A 19,896-nucleotide genomic window follows, 5' to 3' on the forward strand; every position below is an offset into this window, starting at 1 on the left:
AACGAGTTGTTGGTTTTGGTTGATTGACGTTTCCATAGTTTCTGCTGCCGTCTTCAGAATGTAAAGTCGATTTGGAGTTGTGAAGGAGTGGCGTAATGACTAACGAAATGTCAATTAAATTAAAGCAACGGACGCGACGATATCGTTAGGCGCCAATTAACCCCACACATCAAAGGGAAAGTTGCTGTCGTGGAAGCATTCTTAAAGACTTGGCGATGGCATTTTTGACACTAACATCATGCAGATGAGACGAATTTCAAACTCACTGGTGCGTTGGAAATGTTGTATTATTACGTTAATTAACAGCCACGAAATGAGGACTCCCTGCAATGTAACATCTTACAATTAGCATTTTATTTCGAATTAGTTTCGTTAATGGGAACCCAGAAAACCGCCTCAATTAGGCCTTATTTTTTCATCACATGTTGGTAGCTCTGTAATCTAATTATAATTTTTTTTTCAGGTAAGCTGCTTTAAACATAGACCCGCCGACTATGAGTAAGATTTTTTAACACCAATTTTCCAAAAGCTCCGAATTTTCGTTAGCATTTCCACGTTGGTAAAGTTCATTTAAAAAATCTAAATTCCCAACTTTTTCCCAAGTTGTGCGCGAACTGGCCCCCAGTGCGCCTCTGTCTTTTGTCCAATTTGAAAGGTCGCTCCAATTTCCCCCAGAAAATGACGGTTTCGCCGCGGAAGTACTGCAACGGGTGAGTCACTCTCGAATTAAATTTGGATGCACTTGCGGTGTCATCTGTATAAATTTCTTTTTTTGCTTAACCGTGCCAACATTCATAAATTCCTCGTGCATGTAGCGATAAACTCATTTTCTAGTTAGTCCGTGATGTTTATTTGTGTTCTCTTTCTCCGATTGGATCGGATTAGCACAGAAAAAGGAAAAATAAGGCGAGGTAAAAGCAGTAGACGTTGTTTCTCTTCAATAAGTCGGATGACAAGAATAGAAAAAGTATTGTTTCAGCATCGGAGATCGCTGAAAGGATTACTGACTGAACTTTGTGTGAAACCGTATCGCGTCTTATCAACAATTTTGATTAGTCCTGTTAAATAGAAGCCGAAGAGTAACCTAGAAATTTAATTAAATCCCGTCTGGAAATTGCAAAGGATCGATAGTCCTTTCAAAAATTTGGTTCGACTTGTGGGAATTTCATTGCTGATAAAGCTACATCTAATACGTGCCCCGTAAACTTGCTCGGATCAAATGTAGTCTGTTTCAAAGTATCGACGTCTGTCTCTTAAGGACTCCAATTTTTATTATCCTTTGTGAAGTTGACCGGTTTTTCCTTCTCCTCCCCGTTTAATAATGGAAGATCTCCGAAGGGTTTTTACGTATTTATTCGAACGGAGAAAAGCGCTGCCGTGTTCCAATCCGGATAAATCAATGGGAGGATTATTTGTCCATTTAATTACGACCATTTCATAATATAATCCTCCTAAAGATGGCAGAAAATGGCGTCAGGTGCTTAAGCTATTTTGGTCGCCGATTGTGCACAACAGATTGCGCTAACGGTAATGCACATTATTATTAATGAGTCAACGAGACTTGAAAGCTCGGTTAGAGTAAGTAACCGATCCGGTTCATGTGACGCAAATTGACAACGATTTTTAATTAAAATTTAATTCGGCAGGCGTTGATGCTAATTACGACAGTTTCGTCCGTTAGTTACCTTGCCAATATCATCATTTAATAAGGAATAGATCGATAACTAACACGGACAAAAGATACGGATTCCGACCGTTGAAACCATTGAGCTTTTCGCTAATATGTTACCATCCATTTCTCTGGAATTCCAGCCATTCGAAAGATTTCAATTAGATTAGTGTCCACATTAAACGCGACTAAATGCACTAAGCCAGGCGCAAATACACACGGAATGTTGGAGAGCTGCGGCTGTTACAATTTGGGAATGTTTGGATGGGGTAACTTATATTTCCTTAACGAGCTAAATGTGCCCTTTTTATTTGCGGGCTGGAGACGTGCGAACTTTGTGGGGCAAAAATGGCTCTATATTCAGTATTTTATTAGAGCTCACTTGAAAACGTGGCCTTTAAAAGCTCCAAAGAATATATCAAGAAACTCCCAATTTTATGTTCTCGAAATTCATTACCGGGAGTTTATTTAATGTGTATTTTAGCACAGGTAGTTCTAATAGTGCGGGGTTTGCCCCTAAAGCTCCCCCGAAATCAGCTTCGTCTATAAACTCTTTATGCGTTTTCTTTAAGACTCCAGTGGCGTCGGTCACAAATCATCTTTTATATAGTGACCCTTTCTAGCAGCTGATTAGGACTGTTAAACATCAAATAAATAAAAGGCGTCGTCTCCAAAATCTCGTCAATATTTCAAAAGTGCGCCTTCGTCCCGGCACATAACCCAAAAACCCCCTAATAAAAGCCTTCCATAATTCTTCCAGAATCGTTCGTTCAATAGAGGGGTAAACACATTATGCCTCCACTTTTTATTTCTTGGACGAATGTGGCACTTGATTTTTTTTATCACGAACACATTCGGCTCTGGAACAAAGCCAACGTGATTTTTATCTGTTTGCGGACAAACACAGTGGGTCATGGAGGTGACAATTGAATGTTGGTTTTATTTTCGTGAGCGTATTTTTGCAGATCTTTTGTACGCGACGCTGGTTTACGTCAGCTGTAAAACTGTGTAAGATTACATTACGGCAGTAAAATGTGTATGTGCTGCACTGATGTTGGCAATGTCATGCTTGCCAACGTAACGAACGTTGAAAATACGACCTGTAATTAGGTTTGACGTTTGTCGAAGAGTTTGCCCCTTTCCCCCAAAGACGATGATAAATGACGGCGTTTCTGGACTGGAAGAGCAAAGGGTAGATCGTTTGTTGGAGGGAATTGACAAGTCTTTTGGATCGTCCGCGAAATTAATGACATCATAAACGTGTCACTGTTATATATTTACTTTTGTTTTACGAATCACTTCGTAATTGAGTTTGCTGGAAATAATACCTTTTGTTTCTTTAACGAATTTTGATTGCTTGATCGAATTACGGCACACCAGCGATCTGCCAAAAGACAAAGAGTGTCACAAGATTAAAACAGGCAATTGGTCGCGCCACATTAAGATCGTTCCATAAATTTGACGGAGCGGAAACAAGTCCAAAACAATGCCTCAAAATTGAACAGGTGCATTATTAGTTGCAGACTGTTAACCCACATAGGCAAATTGCATTCGTTTGCCAAATATTTCGGGCTTGCGCGTTCGTAACCTTGCGCACTGATTCACTCGGCTAAATGGACACGTGCACCGGCCGACCATAGATTATTTACATTATTTCATAGCTTGCGCAATGTTATCGGCTGCACTGTTTATGCGAGCCTACATACGCCACTCAAGCACATTGTACACGGTCGTAAAAGCAAAGAGACGACACTGACTTAAGCACGGTTCTAACAGACTGGGCTGTGATTGGTCGGAAGTTCTTTATACCGTGGCGCATCCACCATTGTGGTGGTGAATTTCCATTGTAAAAAGTTTAATATCTTCGGGTCTTATCTTTTTTTCTTTTGAGGCCTCGATAAAGTTGAACACTTCTTCCAAAGGCCAAAATAACTTTAAACTAACCTAATAAAACTCTTGTGTAATCCGAAAAATGTACTTTATCTCCATTCAACGTTTAATTTCTTAAATACCATCGAGAGATAAAACCTGCTCGATTTCCTATTTTTAGCTCGACATTCCGACGCCCGTGTCCATGTTAGATTGTTAGAAACCCATTTGTATTGCTCTTGAGTTTTAACACTCGCGGGGAACTGGCTTCCTCCTCTTCCGTCTTTATTTTATTTTAGCCCAAATTGCGTCATAAATCATGGGACAGTCACCTTTTCTTGCAAATAAAATGAAGAAGGAACGTCACGTGTCGCATTTCGGCGAGTTATTACAGCTCTAGTGGATGCGAAGACGTCCCATAAGTGGTAAATCAAATGGTCTACAACAAAGTTTAATTTCTGTTTGTCAGTCCAATTCTGCCACCGTTATGAATTTTTATTCTTTCAAAGTCCCTGTGTAGCTGAAGTTTTAATGAAGGACCTGAAATAAAGAAAACGATTTAAAAATCAATCGTTTGGAGAGCGGCTATTAGCAAACGATTTACGAGCCAGTAAATGAAGTAGATGGCCGTTTTATCAGCATCTCGGATCTACAATGTACACTACACAGATAACCCGATGAGCTACACGGACCATTAGTTCATTACGCAGCCGCCAGGGGCCTAAATGATGACCCAATACTTCACGGATCCTATCTCGCGTTACAGTTTAGTTAATAGCTAAAGCCACCGCCGGCTTCCGTCCACTTTATTTTACAAAAGCATAATTACAGTATTGCCCCTCTTTTGTATAAAGGATTATCGTGCGGACGCACGACCAAAAGTCACTTTAAACTTGGCCAGAGAACGGACACTCACACTGTAATTACGGGACTACATAAATTACTCTTGTTATCTCCGGATGCCATCCCCGAAGAGCCAGCCGCGCTACTAATAGAAACGACAAATTCGACGGCGATGTCGGACGACGTCGGGACGCTGGAATTTGCTGACTGCCGCACGTGACTTATTGTCACTTATGTAATGTTCTGTTTCGAGATTATGAAAAAAGTCCTGAATTGACGACCCCAAACCTGCTACTATTTATGTATAAGATCGAAACAAGTTTGATGTTAAAAACGAAAACTTTTCTATCTACTCCATCATGAGTTTCCGCGTCCTAACTTTTAAGATATTCGTTACGACTTTTTCCTTTTTCCTTTCTTGACTTTTCCTCGACTCTCGTCAACTGAAATCCTGCTTGTCCACGACGGACGGCGCGGCGCTCTCCGCTAAAAGAATTTTTAAAGTTTTCATTACATTAAAGATGGAAAATGATTCTAAAGAGCTTTTTAAATACTCATTTCCTTTGAAAAGTAATTTGAGCTTTTTAACTTTGAAAGTTTAAGTAAGGATCTACTAAGCTGGAGCGACGTCGACTTGGATAAACGTTCAATGTTGAATTGATACGTTTGAAGGCTATGTTATAGAGGCAATCTTTGTTTCTTCTTTTCATTCCGTTTCCCCTTTCTTATCAGATGGTGATGATTAACGCCGGAAAGTTGTGCCCCGTTGCTCATCCAACTTTGATCTCACTGCTTTTCGTTTTGTTTCGCTAATGATTTAGCGCCTTGCGCCACCGCGTGAAAATCCTGTGATGTCTGTCCTTATCGTAAATTCCTCATCGGTTTAATAGCCCGTTCAACATTCAAAAGTATTTATTTACTAGATGTTGGTGTTGATGCCAATATCGCGCCCACGTTTCCATTGAATGATTCTAAAATAGACACTTTGGCCGACTTTTATAGACTGTTATATTTCCTGACCACTTGCCCGATGAAAACATCATAATATTGATAAAATATTCAAATGTAATATGCACCCAGTTTGATTTACGATCGCATCTTGATGCAACTCGAGCTTCTTTCCCATAAATTCCATTTTTATGGTCGATGGGGCGTCGGCGTTGTCATCTTTCGTCGCGAAAGAGACATTAATCGGAGTTCGACCAATAACGCGATCAATCCCAGAAGGAGTAATAAGAGTGACGGGAATGTCTTTTGTGTCTACCTTTGACAGTTGGAGCTTCAAAGAGAAAAAGGCCTCAGTCAAGAGTGAAACTACGTGGGCGGAATACGTCCAAATATAAAAAACGCGTCATAGAAGAGCGTGCTTGTGCATGTTAACTGAAGCGAATATGCCGTACGTTTCGGATAAAAATAAGTCCACGTTTCCATATAGACTTTCCTCATTCTAGCGGCGGACAGGGACGGATTCGGGCATTTATCTACCCGAAAGAGTTAAGAGAAACATCCGCAGGTTTTAAAGTGCCCCAAAATACAGGTGTCCCAGAACTCGTGACCCTAAGAAAAAAGCTTATGAAGGCAACAATTCTGAACCAAAATTTCGAAACAAAAATTTTCTAGCTTAAAAAATAATCGAGTTAAGACAAAAAAACGGTAGCCAATCCGGAAGTAGAATAGAATTTGATAATGGGTTACTCTGGACACATACTACCGTTCATTGGTCAGGTAAGTATTACACTCTCGTTGCCTAGAAAATTTCACTTCATCTCTAGAATAAGCTTCCGGGATTGGTTGTTAATTTTTTATCCTTTCTCGAATACTATTAAACTTAAGCAATTTTTGTTTTAAAATTTACCATCTGTATTGCTGCCGGTACCCTCCTTTGCTCTCTGGGTCATGAGTTCTAGAACACCTGTATATCCTATCAAAAATGTTGGTAATATGAATATGTAAGAGTTTGGCGGCGCCTCCACCATTTTTGCAACAAATTTTTATATTTAAATTCACACTGCAGACGTTTTTTGAGATAATAATGTTGTATTTTTATATTCAAAATCACCCTGTAGACGTTTTTTGAGATAATAATGTTGTATTTTCCAAACACGCGACAGAAATATGACTGCTTTTAAATCCAAGCTTAGAATTTTCCGGAGTCTATAAATTTTTGTACCGCGAGCGTCCTGAAAGATGCACCAAATAATTTGTTTCTTCCAAACCCATTTACATCTAAAAGCATTTAGCATTCAGCACTAGAACCGCATTTCCTTTTTCCTTCTCCCATAAATCCCGAACCCACTCCCTCGAATTCGTCCCTGTCCCTGTGAATCAGAGACGGAGAAAGAGCACACTCGGTCATCCCAAGGAGACGTAAAATTAGGCAACCGCCACTTTGACACTAACGGACAGGTGATCGCGACAACGGAATCAAAAATAAAACGAATGAAACGTTCTTCCCTATTTTCGGACGGACGACTCCGAAGAGTCTCCAGTTCCGCCCGGAAGATCATTTGACGAACTCCACTTTCTTTGACACTTTAATCTCGCGAGTTTATTGCGACTTCCGGCGTACAGGTGTCACATTCTAAAAATGACACACTTAAAAATACGTGATTGCTATGACAGTGATATCACCGCCGCAGATGACTTTGGCAACGAACGCCATGTTGCAAAATGGCGGATGAGAGGGTGTTTTTCAAGGACACTTTCATTCGGAAGAGTGAACGCCAAGGAAAATATGTTTTCAACTTGTCGCCGAGGTTTAAAAATATTTTTAATTTATGCGATGGTAAAAAGGCGGGAGCGCGGTTTATGGAGTGGAAGAAATTATATTTGATTAAGTGCTTGTCGTCAGAGGCAATTTCAATCGGAATCATGAGTTTGGAATTCGAAAATGGAGCGCTGGGATTTTTTCGAAATTTCTCAAGCGGTGCCAGGGCTTCTAACGTCAAGTAACTAATTCTTGACCCTCTTTACATCGTCCGATACTTTCTTGCTTGGCACATATTGTGTTCCTTTTTTTAGCGGATCGAAGATGTGCCGGCAGTTAAATATTTATGTCCAGATGCGACCAACGATGACTCAAACTTATTAATATGGATTTTATAACCAACGGTTCCACTTTTGTTGGAAATTAGCATCTTGGCATCAATCAGTTCACGCAACGCGTCATCGGCATCCGTTTAAATTACCGCGATTTTCTCGAAATATTTACTCAGTGGGTGAAACTGACTCACACTGAAAAAATCGGCGTTTGTTTTTTTGGTGATATTCCTTCTAATTATGTGTTTTATAAACACACAAACAAAACAATTTGTTTCCACGGCAGCACATGTTTCCTTGTGACCCATTTCGTCGCTCGTGGAAAAATACGGATTCTAGAGAGGTTATTTCCATTTTTACCGACGGTTACTTCCACTTTGAAGAAGTTCAATATCAATCAATTTCATGTTTACGTGCCGTTCATTGTCAGAGTCACATTTCCTATCGGGTGTTATTATTTCGTTTTTCAATTCTCGTGTCGATAAAATGAGAATCGAATTGGTACTTGCGACGTATTGATTTTTAGACGATGGGAATTTTTCTTTGAAAAAACTCCCGAAGATTTTGCAACAATTGAAAGCTCGCTTGGTCAGATAAAGCAGTAGCTCTAATACTTCCAAAGCTCCTTTAAATTATTTATCTTCTCCACGTTCCAAAACCACTGACCTTTGACGAAAGCTTTCTTTTCCGTTATGATTCATTGTTCTCCTATTTCGGTATGCAACGAAGAAGATTCAAACGAAAACAAACAACATAAAGCCACCGCAAGTAAGTAATGTCTCGGTTTTTTGATGGTTGTATTCCAAAACATCAAACGCGTCTTCTTCTTTTGATATTCTAATAACAAAACGCCTCTTTATGTAATAATCATGTTGTTTTCGTCTTCGTTCGCCCATGATGCATCTGCGGCTAAGAACGTAATGGCCGAACTCGTAAAAAGATCGGTAGGCACAAATCGTAAAATCTGAATAAGAACCCGTAAAATCGTCCGAAATAGCGCATCGCAAAAAGTGCCACCGCAAATATGTCAAATTAGCTGCGGAGGTGGCTTCTCCTGACAATGAACATTTCCCCGATAAAAATAGGGCAGTTTGTGTGATTTATCCGAAGCCGAATGTAAACGCACCTAATTTAATTCTTCGCAACTCTAAAACAATCCGCGCTTGAATTACGTTTGCTGCAGAAAATAATCTTGAAAAAACACCCACAACCGACTCAATAAAGTCTGGTTTTTATTACGTTCATCCCGTTTAAATCTCACGGTATCACCAAACATAGCGCGTTATCTCGTGGTGGATCGTCTCTCACCTTTCTGAAATTTTAATATCGTTTTTTTGGAATGGAGTCAAGGTTTCGAGAACAAAAACACGATTTCGGAATAGAGATGTGACATGGGGAAATATGAAAAGTTGCTTTAAAGAGAGCGGAGCAATGACCCAATAAAAATACGTTTGATTGAATTTGTAATTATGAAGTGCGAACGGAGAAGTCTTCCGTTGTAATTCACTGGGAAGATTTAATTTGGAATTCCGGAGTTGTAATCGGGTTTTGTAAACTATAAACGTATGAATACACGAATTAATCCTCTTAATTTGAATTTAGTAAGACTTTGTAACTGGGTTAATATACAGTGTGAACCGATTTATTTCTAGAATGGGACTATAAAATTGGACATTTGGCCCCCGTTCGTCTCCTCAACACTTAAAAGCCACAATTTCCACCTGCGGTTGTCTTCCTTCTTAAAGAAAAAAGATGGCGCTTCTAAATTCAGCTCAGACTTAGAGAAATCATAAATCATGACAACAAACAGCTGTTGCTGCCTCCGCCATCTTGAAGCGCCCGATTCCAAAACAATTCTAAAAAAGCAAACTTTCAATACTTCGATTCAGTAAAAATTTCTTCCTCGCGACTCATTTATAAAATTAAAACGTCTTGAAATAACCGCGATTAGTTTAATAGTGTCTGAGTAAATAATCGCTTGACGTGTCATTGTGTTGCGTTTATAATTAAATGTCGCAAAGAATCTCTTGGCAGGATTCTCCATTTAAAAATAAATTCCTGTACTGGCGATCTACGAATTCTCGAAATAAAAGAACAACGTTAATTCGTTTTGCATGGAATCACAGCGGGGAGCTTTATTGATTGATCATGTATTATTTATCAGGGTGGAAAGTGTGCATTAGGAGGGTGCAATTATGTTTTATGGGAATAACGTGAATTGATGGTCACGCAATGTATCAATCTATCAACTCTCCCATGCACACACCCACGCGGACACGGTTTTGATTGGATTTTGCTGCGGGACTCGTAGCCCAATTTATGGGACAAGGGGGCTAATTTACGGCCGAAAAGAAACTTACGAAATTTGTTTACTTTTACACTTTCCTATTCTAAGGCTTGCCTAGGAGGCATTTTATTATTCTAACGGGTTGGTAGCACTGTCGCAATGCATCATTAATGCTTAACCTCAAAACGTCAAAGAAGCATTTTGGGACAACACACTCTAAATTCCACAGCCTGTGTAAATTGTTTTGTACTAAGGTTATTGATATCAGAGTAAAACTCAACTTTTTGTCTCGTTCTAAAGTCAAAGTTTTTAAATTTTCTTTTAATTTGATCAAATTTTGAATAGCCAAAAACTTTGGAATATTTTGAAGTTGTTAGAAATAGGAGTAACCAGTCTAGCCATTACCGGGCGCATTTTTTCCCCAGCAGGAATTTTTAATTCCCCGGAAGCTGTAGCACTTCCTCTAGTTTACAAGATTTCCCGACACACTTCACCCCGCCATGAATAATGAACGTCCGCGTCGCAAAATCAGCGACATCTGTGACGTGTGGTCTTCGGGCCGTTGTCAGTGGAAAAAAGATATATGGAGGTCGGTTTTAAACAGTTTCAATTAATTTTCAAGTGGAGGGTGAGTTTTATCCCTCGCTTTTCCATTACCGAACAATTTTTGTTTAGAGTTTTCCGACTTTTATGAGGCAAATAACAATGACGTTTATTGGGAGTAAAAGCGGTGTTAAAGTCGACATTTAATGCGACACTCCTCCGAAGAAAACCAACAAATCGTGGAAATTTCATTGAATAATGAGAATGAGAGATGATTTTATTGTGTCTGCTAGTTTTCAAGCAGGGAGTAAACACATCCAAGTACGTAAATGTTTACATGCGGATGTGTAAACGCAAGAATACAAAAATTTGAGTAAATATTAAGAGAAGAAGGAAATTGTAGTGGTTACGAAAACAACGAGAGGAAGTGATCTATTTGATAAACATTGATTTCGCGATTACGTTTTTATGGGTTTGGAAATTGAACGGGGCTCCTAAAACAACAGTAGATGAGAGCAGCCATTTTAAAAATGGCGTCCCTTGCGTCATTAACCTAGAATATCATTGCACAATCGAAAATGTGTGTATAAACTTTCGTACTCACTCAAAACCACGAGGAAAGAGCTCATTCACAATTCCTGCGTGGCCCACACCTTGACGACAAAATTAAATATGGCTGTAGCTAAAATTCAGCCATTTCCTTGTTGTTAGGAACCGCTGTTTAATACAGAAATAACGACCTTGGCGGAAACTTGGCCGTCTCGTCTGTTTTCGAGAAATGTTGGCAATTACTACAGGAAAATGCGATCAAGTTGCGGTAAACGCAGAAAACTAATTGTCATTAAACTCCGTTGGGGAGATTTATACCGTCATTTTTCCCAAGTTTATGGCCAAGGAACTTTCCAACGGCCGAAAAATGCATTTACTTCCTTATCTTCAAGTGGCTCCGAAATGTGATTAATGCAAACTCAACAGACCAAGTTATTCTTAGACTCTTGAACATTTTTTGGCTTGGTACCAGAGAGTTTGAGTGACGTAAATCGTCATATTTTATGACGTCACAAGTGCATTACGCGACCTCGAAGAAAATCTATGAAATTCTAAATAAATAATACAGCCCTTAACACGTTATCGGCACATCTCCGAACGTACCACCACCACTAATTGACGTCTGTCGCGGTTTTATTTTAATCAACTTCGGGTATTAGAGTGAGACTGAGTGCTCATTAAGCCGTACAAATTTTCTAGAAATTAAAATTACGATTTAATTAGTGCAAATTATGTGGTTGTGGCAGATTTAAACTTCTTAATTGATGGATATAGGGTTGAGGTTATGTTATGAAGTTGAAGTGCGGGATTATGGGAATAACGAAGCCAACTTTGCGACGAAAAATGTTCTGTCATTACTCCTTGTCACCCTGCAATTTGACAGATCTTGTGCGGCCATCTATTGAAAACATTTAAATGAATCAAAGGCAGATATCTAACTTATCTTCTACCTGTAAATCGGTAAACCCGAGGCAGGAAAATTGAACTATAGGTAGGTAGAAACCTGAGACATAGGCGGCGCCGCTGGACACAAATAGGGGACGATTAATCTCGTCAGGCCGTGCGTAGAAAAATAGTTTATTTTTGCCAAATCTTTAATTAAGTGCTTTTGTTTCTGGAGATTTTGAACTTTTAACGTAGGGTTTAAAATATCCTGTGTTTCATCCATTAGGTACGAGCTGGTTTCGTTTCAACTTTCGTGAGGAAGTTGGATGTAAAAATTCCGCTCACAGGGCTACCACCACAACCCAAACGAAAGAGCCATCCATGCAGAAACTTTTAATGATTCTTTAACCGCTTCATGTAATAACTAGAGCGAAGAGAAAGTTGCTTCAAAGTGTCTAGAAACTGTAGCAGACCTCTTAAGATCTCAACTAGCCGTGATCGTCTAGTGGTTAGGACCCTACGTTGTGGCCGTAGTAACCCAGGTTCGAATCCTGGTCACGGCAGAGGTCATTTTTTAGCAAAATTGCTCAGTTTTGTGTTAATTTAAGGAGGTGCCGCTGTCCTTTGAAACCTGGATCTGCGTGCATGCTTTGTTGATGGTTCTTATTCTGTGGTAAGGTGATCCTCCGTGTGGAATGTGCGGTTCGCGTGCGCAAAGGTCAACGAGTGGTGGAACGATTAATTTTAGAAGCCTCCCCGCAGTTCCAGCATCCACGCTGCAATAAATTAGCGAACAGTTGCTGCGATTTAAAAAAGAAAACAAATGTATAAAGGCTGCCAGAATTTCCACGTAACCTTGAATTATAGTTCTGTTTACTTCTGGAAAATCAGACGGAAATGTGCACGCACCATCACCTTTCGCGACGTATTTTTAGCCCTCGCATTACGTTCTTCCTGCAGCGCAATATTTATTTGTTACCGAATCAGTTATCCTTGATAATTAAGCTTTATTATCTGTTTAACGCAATCCAAGAATAAGATTGTTTGGGATCCACAATACACTGCAGATATTTGTTGTTTCTCCACGCAAATGTAGTCTTGGTTTATTTTCGAGATGCGATTAATCGCAGCTGACTCACTGATACTAATGACAAAAATACCCAACTTTTGAGTAACTCTGATTCGGGTTGGTCAGGTGGGCGTCGTGACCATCGTCGCGACGTCGCTTCTCTTAAACAGATACTAGTTTAAATGTGTACGTGGACGCGTCCAAAACAAGCATTTCGGTCGTCTAACAGTGTATGTTTTGATTGCCTCGAAACTGGCACAAATATTTCGTGTTTTAGTGTCGGGGGCGATTTTCGGACCACCTAGCGATGCAACACATGTAAACAAAACCAAAGTGGAATAAAGTGGCTGTAAAAATGTGACCTAAAAGACAAAACCTACTTGTGATTAGATGTTATCCCTCTTTATGGGGCGTAAACAGGAAGTTAGGTGATACATAAATGTGGTGGAATTAGTCAAAACATGCTTAGCTGGATCGTAAGTAGTTTTTTACGTTTTGACCGAATTTGATGTTAGAAGTCTCATGAGCGCTCTGTTAATTAGTGTTTAACCTCAAACTGTCAAAAAGGAATGTGAAACTGGCGCATCCACCATAAAGCCACTGCTACTTAAGACAGAAGGAGAAACAAAGCTGAGATAAAATGTTAAAAATAAAAAAACTCGGCAAGTTTGATGAATAATTACGCGTTTAAATTTGTGATAAATTAGCGTAATTGCGCCCCCTGACATTGTAGACACATATATTTTTCTTAAGTCACTTTTAATAACAGTAATAACCGTGATAATTATTCTAGCCTAAAATTTATGGCGCTTTCACATTTTATGGTAATCCGTATATCATTAACGTAATTATTTTCTCTGGTGTAGACTTTACGGCCATTTAGAATCGCAACTACCGAAAAAACTTAATGTGCTTTAGAGCATCCTGTGGGATGTTGATGAAATAAGCGCTGAATGATCTCGTGTAGGTTGAAGCGTTTTAATAAAATTAGAAAAAAATGTCTGCCATCCGTGACATAATGAAGCGATCGGAGCAACCCCAACCACCCCATTTCGGCACTTTAAACAAAATTAGTTTACGTGTTCTTTGAATCACTTTTGCAATACTAAAAATATCCCAAATCCAATTGAAAACTTTGTGTAAAAATTTGCTTCTCCCCTCATCGCAAAAAATCCGCGAAGATTCCGTCCGTTCGTGACCAGAATAAGACGGTATAAGACAACCCTCGTCGACTTATTCATCATTCAAACAGGTTAATTGCGACAGAGATTTAATTTAAATGCATGGGGCTTGATTAACACTCCTATTAAAATCATCCAGGTTAAATAAGGGAAGATATGACTGGGGGAGAAAAACATTCGTCAAGGCCTTGCATCCGGAATATTCATAAAGTAGTATTTATTACCATATTTAAGATGTATTCTAAATATTAATTAACTTGTAAATGTTGTCTGATTTAATTGGAACGCAGGTACGCGATGGCGGCATGGAAGTTCATTTTATCATCGATCCGAAAGAAAAACACAACACGACAAACAAAATTGTTTTTTCGACGCAGTGTATTTCTGAAACTAATAGACGAGAGTCAATAGCTGAAAGCTGGAACAATATAAAAGTTCAGCAGTTCAAAACTTGTGTGTCTGAAATGCTCCAGTTAGGATTCCGGCCTTCTAGCTATAAAAATAACGACGATTGTTTTCAAGACAACTTTCCGCACGTACGCCAACATTAAGCGGAGGTGGAGGATCCTCCGCAGAAATAAAAAGGGAAAAGTGGAAACTTTTACGAAATCCAAGAGGAATTTCAAAGTTTTCTTGTCGTACTTGCTAGTTTTTGCTCTTTTATTTACACTGCGGTTTAATAAAATCTGCTCCCAGTTTTAAACGTGAGTTGGAATTAGAATGTGTCATATTTGGAGCGACTCCGTCAAAACTTTATGACGAATTGCCATCGAAGTCCGTTACGAAACCGTCTAAATTTAACCGCACTTCATTCATAAACACGAAGCTTGCATATGCTGCTAAGTGTCAGCACGCGAGCTCATCAATTAAAGCAGTAATTTAATAAACATTTTTTTATTATAAGCTATAAGGAATTGTTTAATCCTGTTTACAAAGGCTCCAACCTTGACGGGGAAAATCTCGTGGAAACCTGAGCTCCAAATAACAAGCATCACTTTGCATTAAATTCGTGAAAATTAGACATTATTTTCTTTAAACCTAAGTATAAATTCTGTGCTAAATTAGCGAGTTGAAAGCTACTTACGGCTTGACAGACGGAGATGTAATTCGGATGTGATCTCTCAAAAGAAATTGGAGAAGTAAGAAGATGGCGACGTTGCGTTTTCGGTAAACAAGAGTAATGGCTCGATAATACTCACAGATGGCAAAAATGCTATTTTACTGATTTATTTAGAAAGTAGAGTTTTCAATTTAAGACGAAAAGAAACCAGCACAAGTGCGTTGGCTGTATTAAAGAGCCTCTGATTGAATTTCTGCGAATGTATGGATGAAAATGGAGGAGACGTACTGACGTCACCAACCCACATTCGGTTAATTCTTAATACCATATGAGCGAATAATGCGGTGATGAAGCGGGCTTCGAAATCCGTATTGTGTTGGTAGCACTGTCTGTCATTTCAAAGCAATTCCTCTGACAGATTGAGGTTAAACGTCAAGTTTTGAGGAGATAAAACAATTCAAAAAAGCTGAACGTGTACCTAAGTAGAAAGACAAAAGCACCCTAAATATGTTTTTCATACAATTTCAACAAAATGGAAGTAATTTTGATCCGAATACTTTAAATTTTGAAATTTTTATTAGTGAAATATATCGTGTGATCATTATTGTTTGTAATCGAGTCATCCTCGGAAATTAACTTGTAGGCATATCTTTCATAGACTTGTGCAGACAGCTGTCAAATGCTTGTCAACTGCAATGCCAACACTGGACAAATCGCGAATTGACGTTGAAGGTTTTTCTTCTATTCTGTGTCTAACACCTTTCGGAAATTTTTTTGATCTTCTCTTGTCGCTTGGTTTATTATTTTTTACAGTTTCGGTTGCTAAGTTTGATGTCAAATTGTTAATATGAATTATCGATAAACATACGTATTAATTTTCATGAATTTTGATTACAAACAATAATGATTACATGATAGTAGATAATTAAGTACGTTTTTAAGAGAAAAATTCTTTATTACATTACGAACTTCAAAATGATAAAATAATAAATTTTAAGTTTTCTAAATGAATGTCACTTTTTATTTTTATTTTTTAATTTAGGGCCAAAATAAAGCTAAACTTTACTCTCTCTTTTATAAAGGTGATTGTGCGTAAATAACAAATACCTGAATTAGAAGCGTTTGAAGTTTTGGGTTGTCGCCAGAGGGCAAAAATTTTGAAGCTCTGGAATATTTATGTATCGAGCGTTCAAAAAAAAACGAATCATAGTCACCTTTGACTTGCTTTTATCAGCGTGGAAGTATGTCGTTGATCAAACAATATGATTTTGGGAATGTCATTAATGAGAAGTAATTAATGTAAATGTCCATGGAGAAAGCGCATGACGACGAATTGCCACAAGGTTACTTTTAGCAGAATGAAGCAACTCCTCATTGCACACAACAATCAATGAGCCTGTTGAGAATTTTTTGAGGGTAGAATTGTTACTCCGTGACATGTGGCCTCACATCAAAAACAACTTTGTCATAAATTGCGTTTAAATATTTTTAGTCTGTGAATAATGTGGAGTTAGGAATAGGTACATACACTTCAAAAAATTTCATAGGTGACCTGATCAGCGCTCGATTCCTATGAATCTAATGCGTTTGATATCTCGCTTATTTGAAGAACAAATTTAAATTGTTTGGCCTCATTTTATGCAGAATTTTACCCAGAATCTAAAACTGTGCGAATCTTTAACATACGCTCACAAATAAAGGAATTAAAAGCGATTAAAGTCTAGATGGTAAATTTTAGTTTCGAAACGTATAAACCTCCACATTTCCGAAACTATGACGCATAGTCATAGTTTTTCTCGCGCTTTTCTTGCTTAGAATTCGCTTGCAGATATCCAAAATTCGATGGTCGATTGTTTTGGGTAATAAAATTTTTAGTCTATGCTTGCAACTACATACAATTTGAAACTGTTTAAAATCATTTTTAGGAAATTTATAAAGTAACGGGTGTTCAATTGAACAATTCATCAAGTTGGCGTTGCTTTTTGGTAAGTATTGCCCATCCAAACTAAATGTGAATAAACAAACGCGCACCAACAAATTTCACAATACGCAGTCTCGCAAATCAGCTGTTCGCCGCGTTAAGTAGTGGCAGTGGCGTCGTGTTATGAGGAGCATAACAGTATAATTTTTCTTTTACACGTTTTCAAACCTTTACTAATGGCACCTTTAAATTATAAATTATAAAACGCGCAATCAAAACTAATCATCTTAAGAGTTTTTTTCTTGTTGTCTGCGAAAGCCTGCAACTGCAAGTTTATTATGACTTCAAATTTCTTATTTTCGACACCTATGGTAGCGACTATCCTTTTCTATGCGCGTGTTTGTTCACATTTAGTTTGGACGGTCTGTATGTCTACAATAAATCCGATCAACTTAACCTTACTTTTTGTTTTTTACGATGTATGTAGGTCATGGAATAAATACTAATAAATAGCGATTCTATTGCTAGTCGGCTGTTAATGAAAGATTTTTCAAGAATTTTGGCAAAACAAGTACAAAACACGAAAATCGACGACCCGACGCCACACCAAATCAAAAAATTTTTACTGACAGATGTCATAGCATTGGTTAATGCTACACATGCGTTTTTAGCAGCGTCTACTTCTATCAAAAATGCAACTTCAACTTGATAAATTTTTCATTTGAACACGCGTTATCATAAAGTTTAGACTTATGTTGAAAAATTGTTGAAAATACGGAATTTTACAAATTTCCAAAAACTGGAGAATTTAGAGCAAATAACACGAGCAGTTAAACATTAAAAAATTCTGACAAATTTTTTTTTTCGCCAGATGACAGTGTTATCAACACAAACTTCAGCATCTTTGCATCGTTTTTTGATCAATTAGTGTTTTCCTTCTCGGTCGATTTATTCTTGAAGGCTAATGCGCCACGGAAGCACGGTCAAACGAGCTGTCATTTATTTTTGGTCAACATATCAGTAACGGTTCATTTGTACTCCAGAAATTATTCCAGTGCCCCCTTAATTACACACAATAATATCGTGCCGTGGGGCCATTAGCCAATCGATAGAACAATTTTCTAAATTGCTTCCACAGGGGAAATCTGGATAGACACAAACATCCGTGACAAAAAAATGTCGACAGTCTTATGCAGCTGATTTGAGCTTTTGAAAATTATAAGAAAAATTGATTGGAAGTCACGAAAACGTGCTTGCAAGTTGATTATTTGTTGCGATTTTATCGACTGGTGTGACACGAGTCGCAACTCCAACTTTCGTCAGCTATTAGGGAATTTTAGTTACCCTATTTTGCCAAAGTTCACAACTAATGTATGAACATCATTACTGCACGAAACTCCTGCAAAATAAATTCTACAGCATTATACAATGTAAATGGGATTTGATGAGATATGACGGTTTGAAGCAACAGTTTAGGCAGACCTTTTCAGATAGCGTCAATTTAGAAAAAATCGTGGAAATTTTACGTCGCTTGCGTGACCCTTTGTGTTTGCATATGTATTACCATAACACGAAATGCTTTTTCTCTTTATCGCTTAGGCACCTTGTTCTTTGTGCACACCTTTGCAGACATGTTGCTTCTTGTTGCGTAGCGACCACAGCTCAATCGGCTTATCGGTGCCGCACACGCTTCAGAAGTACCAACTTTTCACCCCAAAACAACCTTTCTGATACCCTTCGAGATAAATCCATTGTTGCCGTTTCCGTCGGACGCGTCTTTGTCTTATCGATCATTAGCATGGAGGAAAGATATTAGATTTCCCTTGAGAAACTACTAGTGTAGATCAAAACTGCGATAACCGAAACAGATCTAACTTTAAAATTACGTACAAAATCCAGCGTTGTTACAATAGACATAAATAACCGACTGTTCCTTATAGAAATTAAAAATAAACTTGGCAGCCTCGAAAAACCAAAAAATTCGCCAAAGATTTGAATTCTCCACAGTTACATCTCGATTCTCATTTTTCCACTACACGTGCCGTAAAAAATAGCCGTTCGCAGCTGCAATTCGTCATGTTTTCAATCAAGAAAGCTCTCGCTTTTTCCTGTAGCGATAATCATTCCCCGATATCGATATCATCAGCGACACCGCATCATTATCCGGAAGAAAAGTAATTAATTTCCGGAATCGTTATCGTTTCCAGCTTTAAATCAAAGCTGCGTTCTTGGTTTTCACCTACTTCGTCTGTCGCCTTCGAAATAAATCGACCTCTGGGAACGGCGTGAGTATTCTTTATTCGATAAGCGTACTTGAAAATGTACTTCTACAGAATGCCAAATATTGTTTCAAGAAGGAAACTCGGTTCAGCCATAAAAAAGAAAAAGACGCCATCGTGGAGTTTTAATTAAACTTGATTAAACAAGTTGATTTATCGAGGGGAGAATATTGTTTATTGACAAGCTTTAAAAGAGAGCCTGAATATTAATGCCGAAAAACAATATGGTCTGGTTGTAATTTTACGGTTTTAATGACGTCACGGATCAATATGGAGCTCCCATTTGCATACGAAATGCAAAACCAAATGTAACAGAGATTTCTAATTGGGTCGTAGTAATTATACGAATGACCATTAAGCTCCGAATAATTCACGTGATTTGGAAATTTTCTAGCGCAATAGTTTCGATGGAATGCTATAAAAGGGTTTTTATCGAGCAAACATTTACCATAGAAAAGCTGAAATATTTTTAATTATATTAAAAGGGCTTCAATTAAGTGAACCCGCTTTCATTCCAATCAAAGAGGAACATCATCAAAGCTTCTCGGGTCTATTTTTTTAAAAAATCGTGTAACTCGAAATACATATTTCTATTTATGGTGCACACGTTCTCATTTAATTAATTCCGCTTTCATCTCGATTTCGAGGAAATTTGCGGGCTACCAGGGCCGGATCGGCGGCAAAGGCAGTCGTGGACATGAC

At 38.3% G+C, this 19,896-nt stretch overlaps 1 protein-coding gene and 1 non-coding gene across 5 annotated transcripts in view; both read left to right on the top strand.

Moving 5' to 3' along the window:
• LOC148181583 (uncharacterized) overlaps window positions 1-19,896 on the top strand; it is a 108,419-nt gene that overhangs the window by 12,161 nt on the left and 76,362 nt on the right. For 3 of the 4 annotated variants that reach the window (XM_088050069.1, XM_088050070.1, XM_088050071.1), the window contains exon 1: window positions 12,945-13,229. The exons of the other annotated variant lie outside the window; for it this stretch is intronic. In XM_088050069.1, the coding sequence (XP_087906195.1) occupies window positions 13,215-13,229 (15 nt within the window). In that variant the 5' untranslated portion in view covers window positions 12,945-13,214. Of the gene's footprint in view, window positions 1-12,944; window positions 13,230-19,896 lie in introns of those variants that run through there. 4 annotated transcript variants of the gene reach the window in all.
• Window positions 12,176-12,247, top strand: TRNAH-GUG (transfer RNA histidin (anticodon GUG)). Its single transcript has one exon. It is a non-coding gene; the product is annotated as a tRNA-His (tRNA).

This window comes from Gnatocerus cornutus, chromosome 1 (genome assembly GCF_029298725.1).
Source record: "Gnatocerus cornutus isolate USDA-ARS CGAHR chromosome 1, icGnaCorn1.1, whole genome shotgun sequence".
NCBI classification, from domain to species: Eukaryota; Metazoa; Arthropoda; class Insecta; order Coleoptera; family Tenebrionidae; genus Gnatocerus; species Gnatocerus cornutus.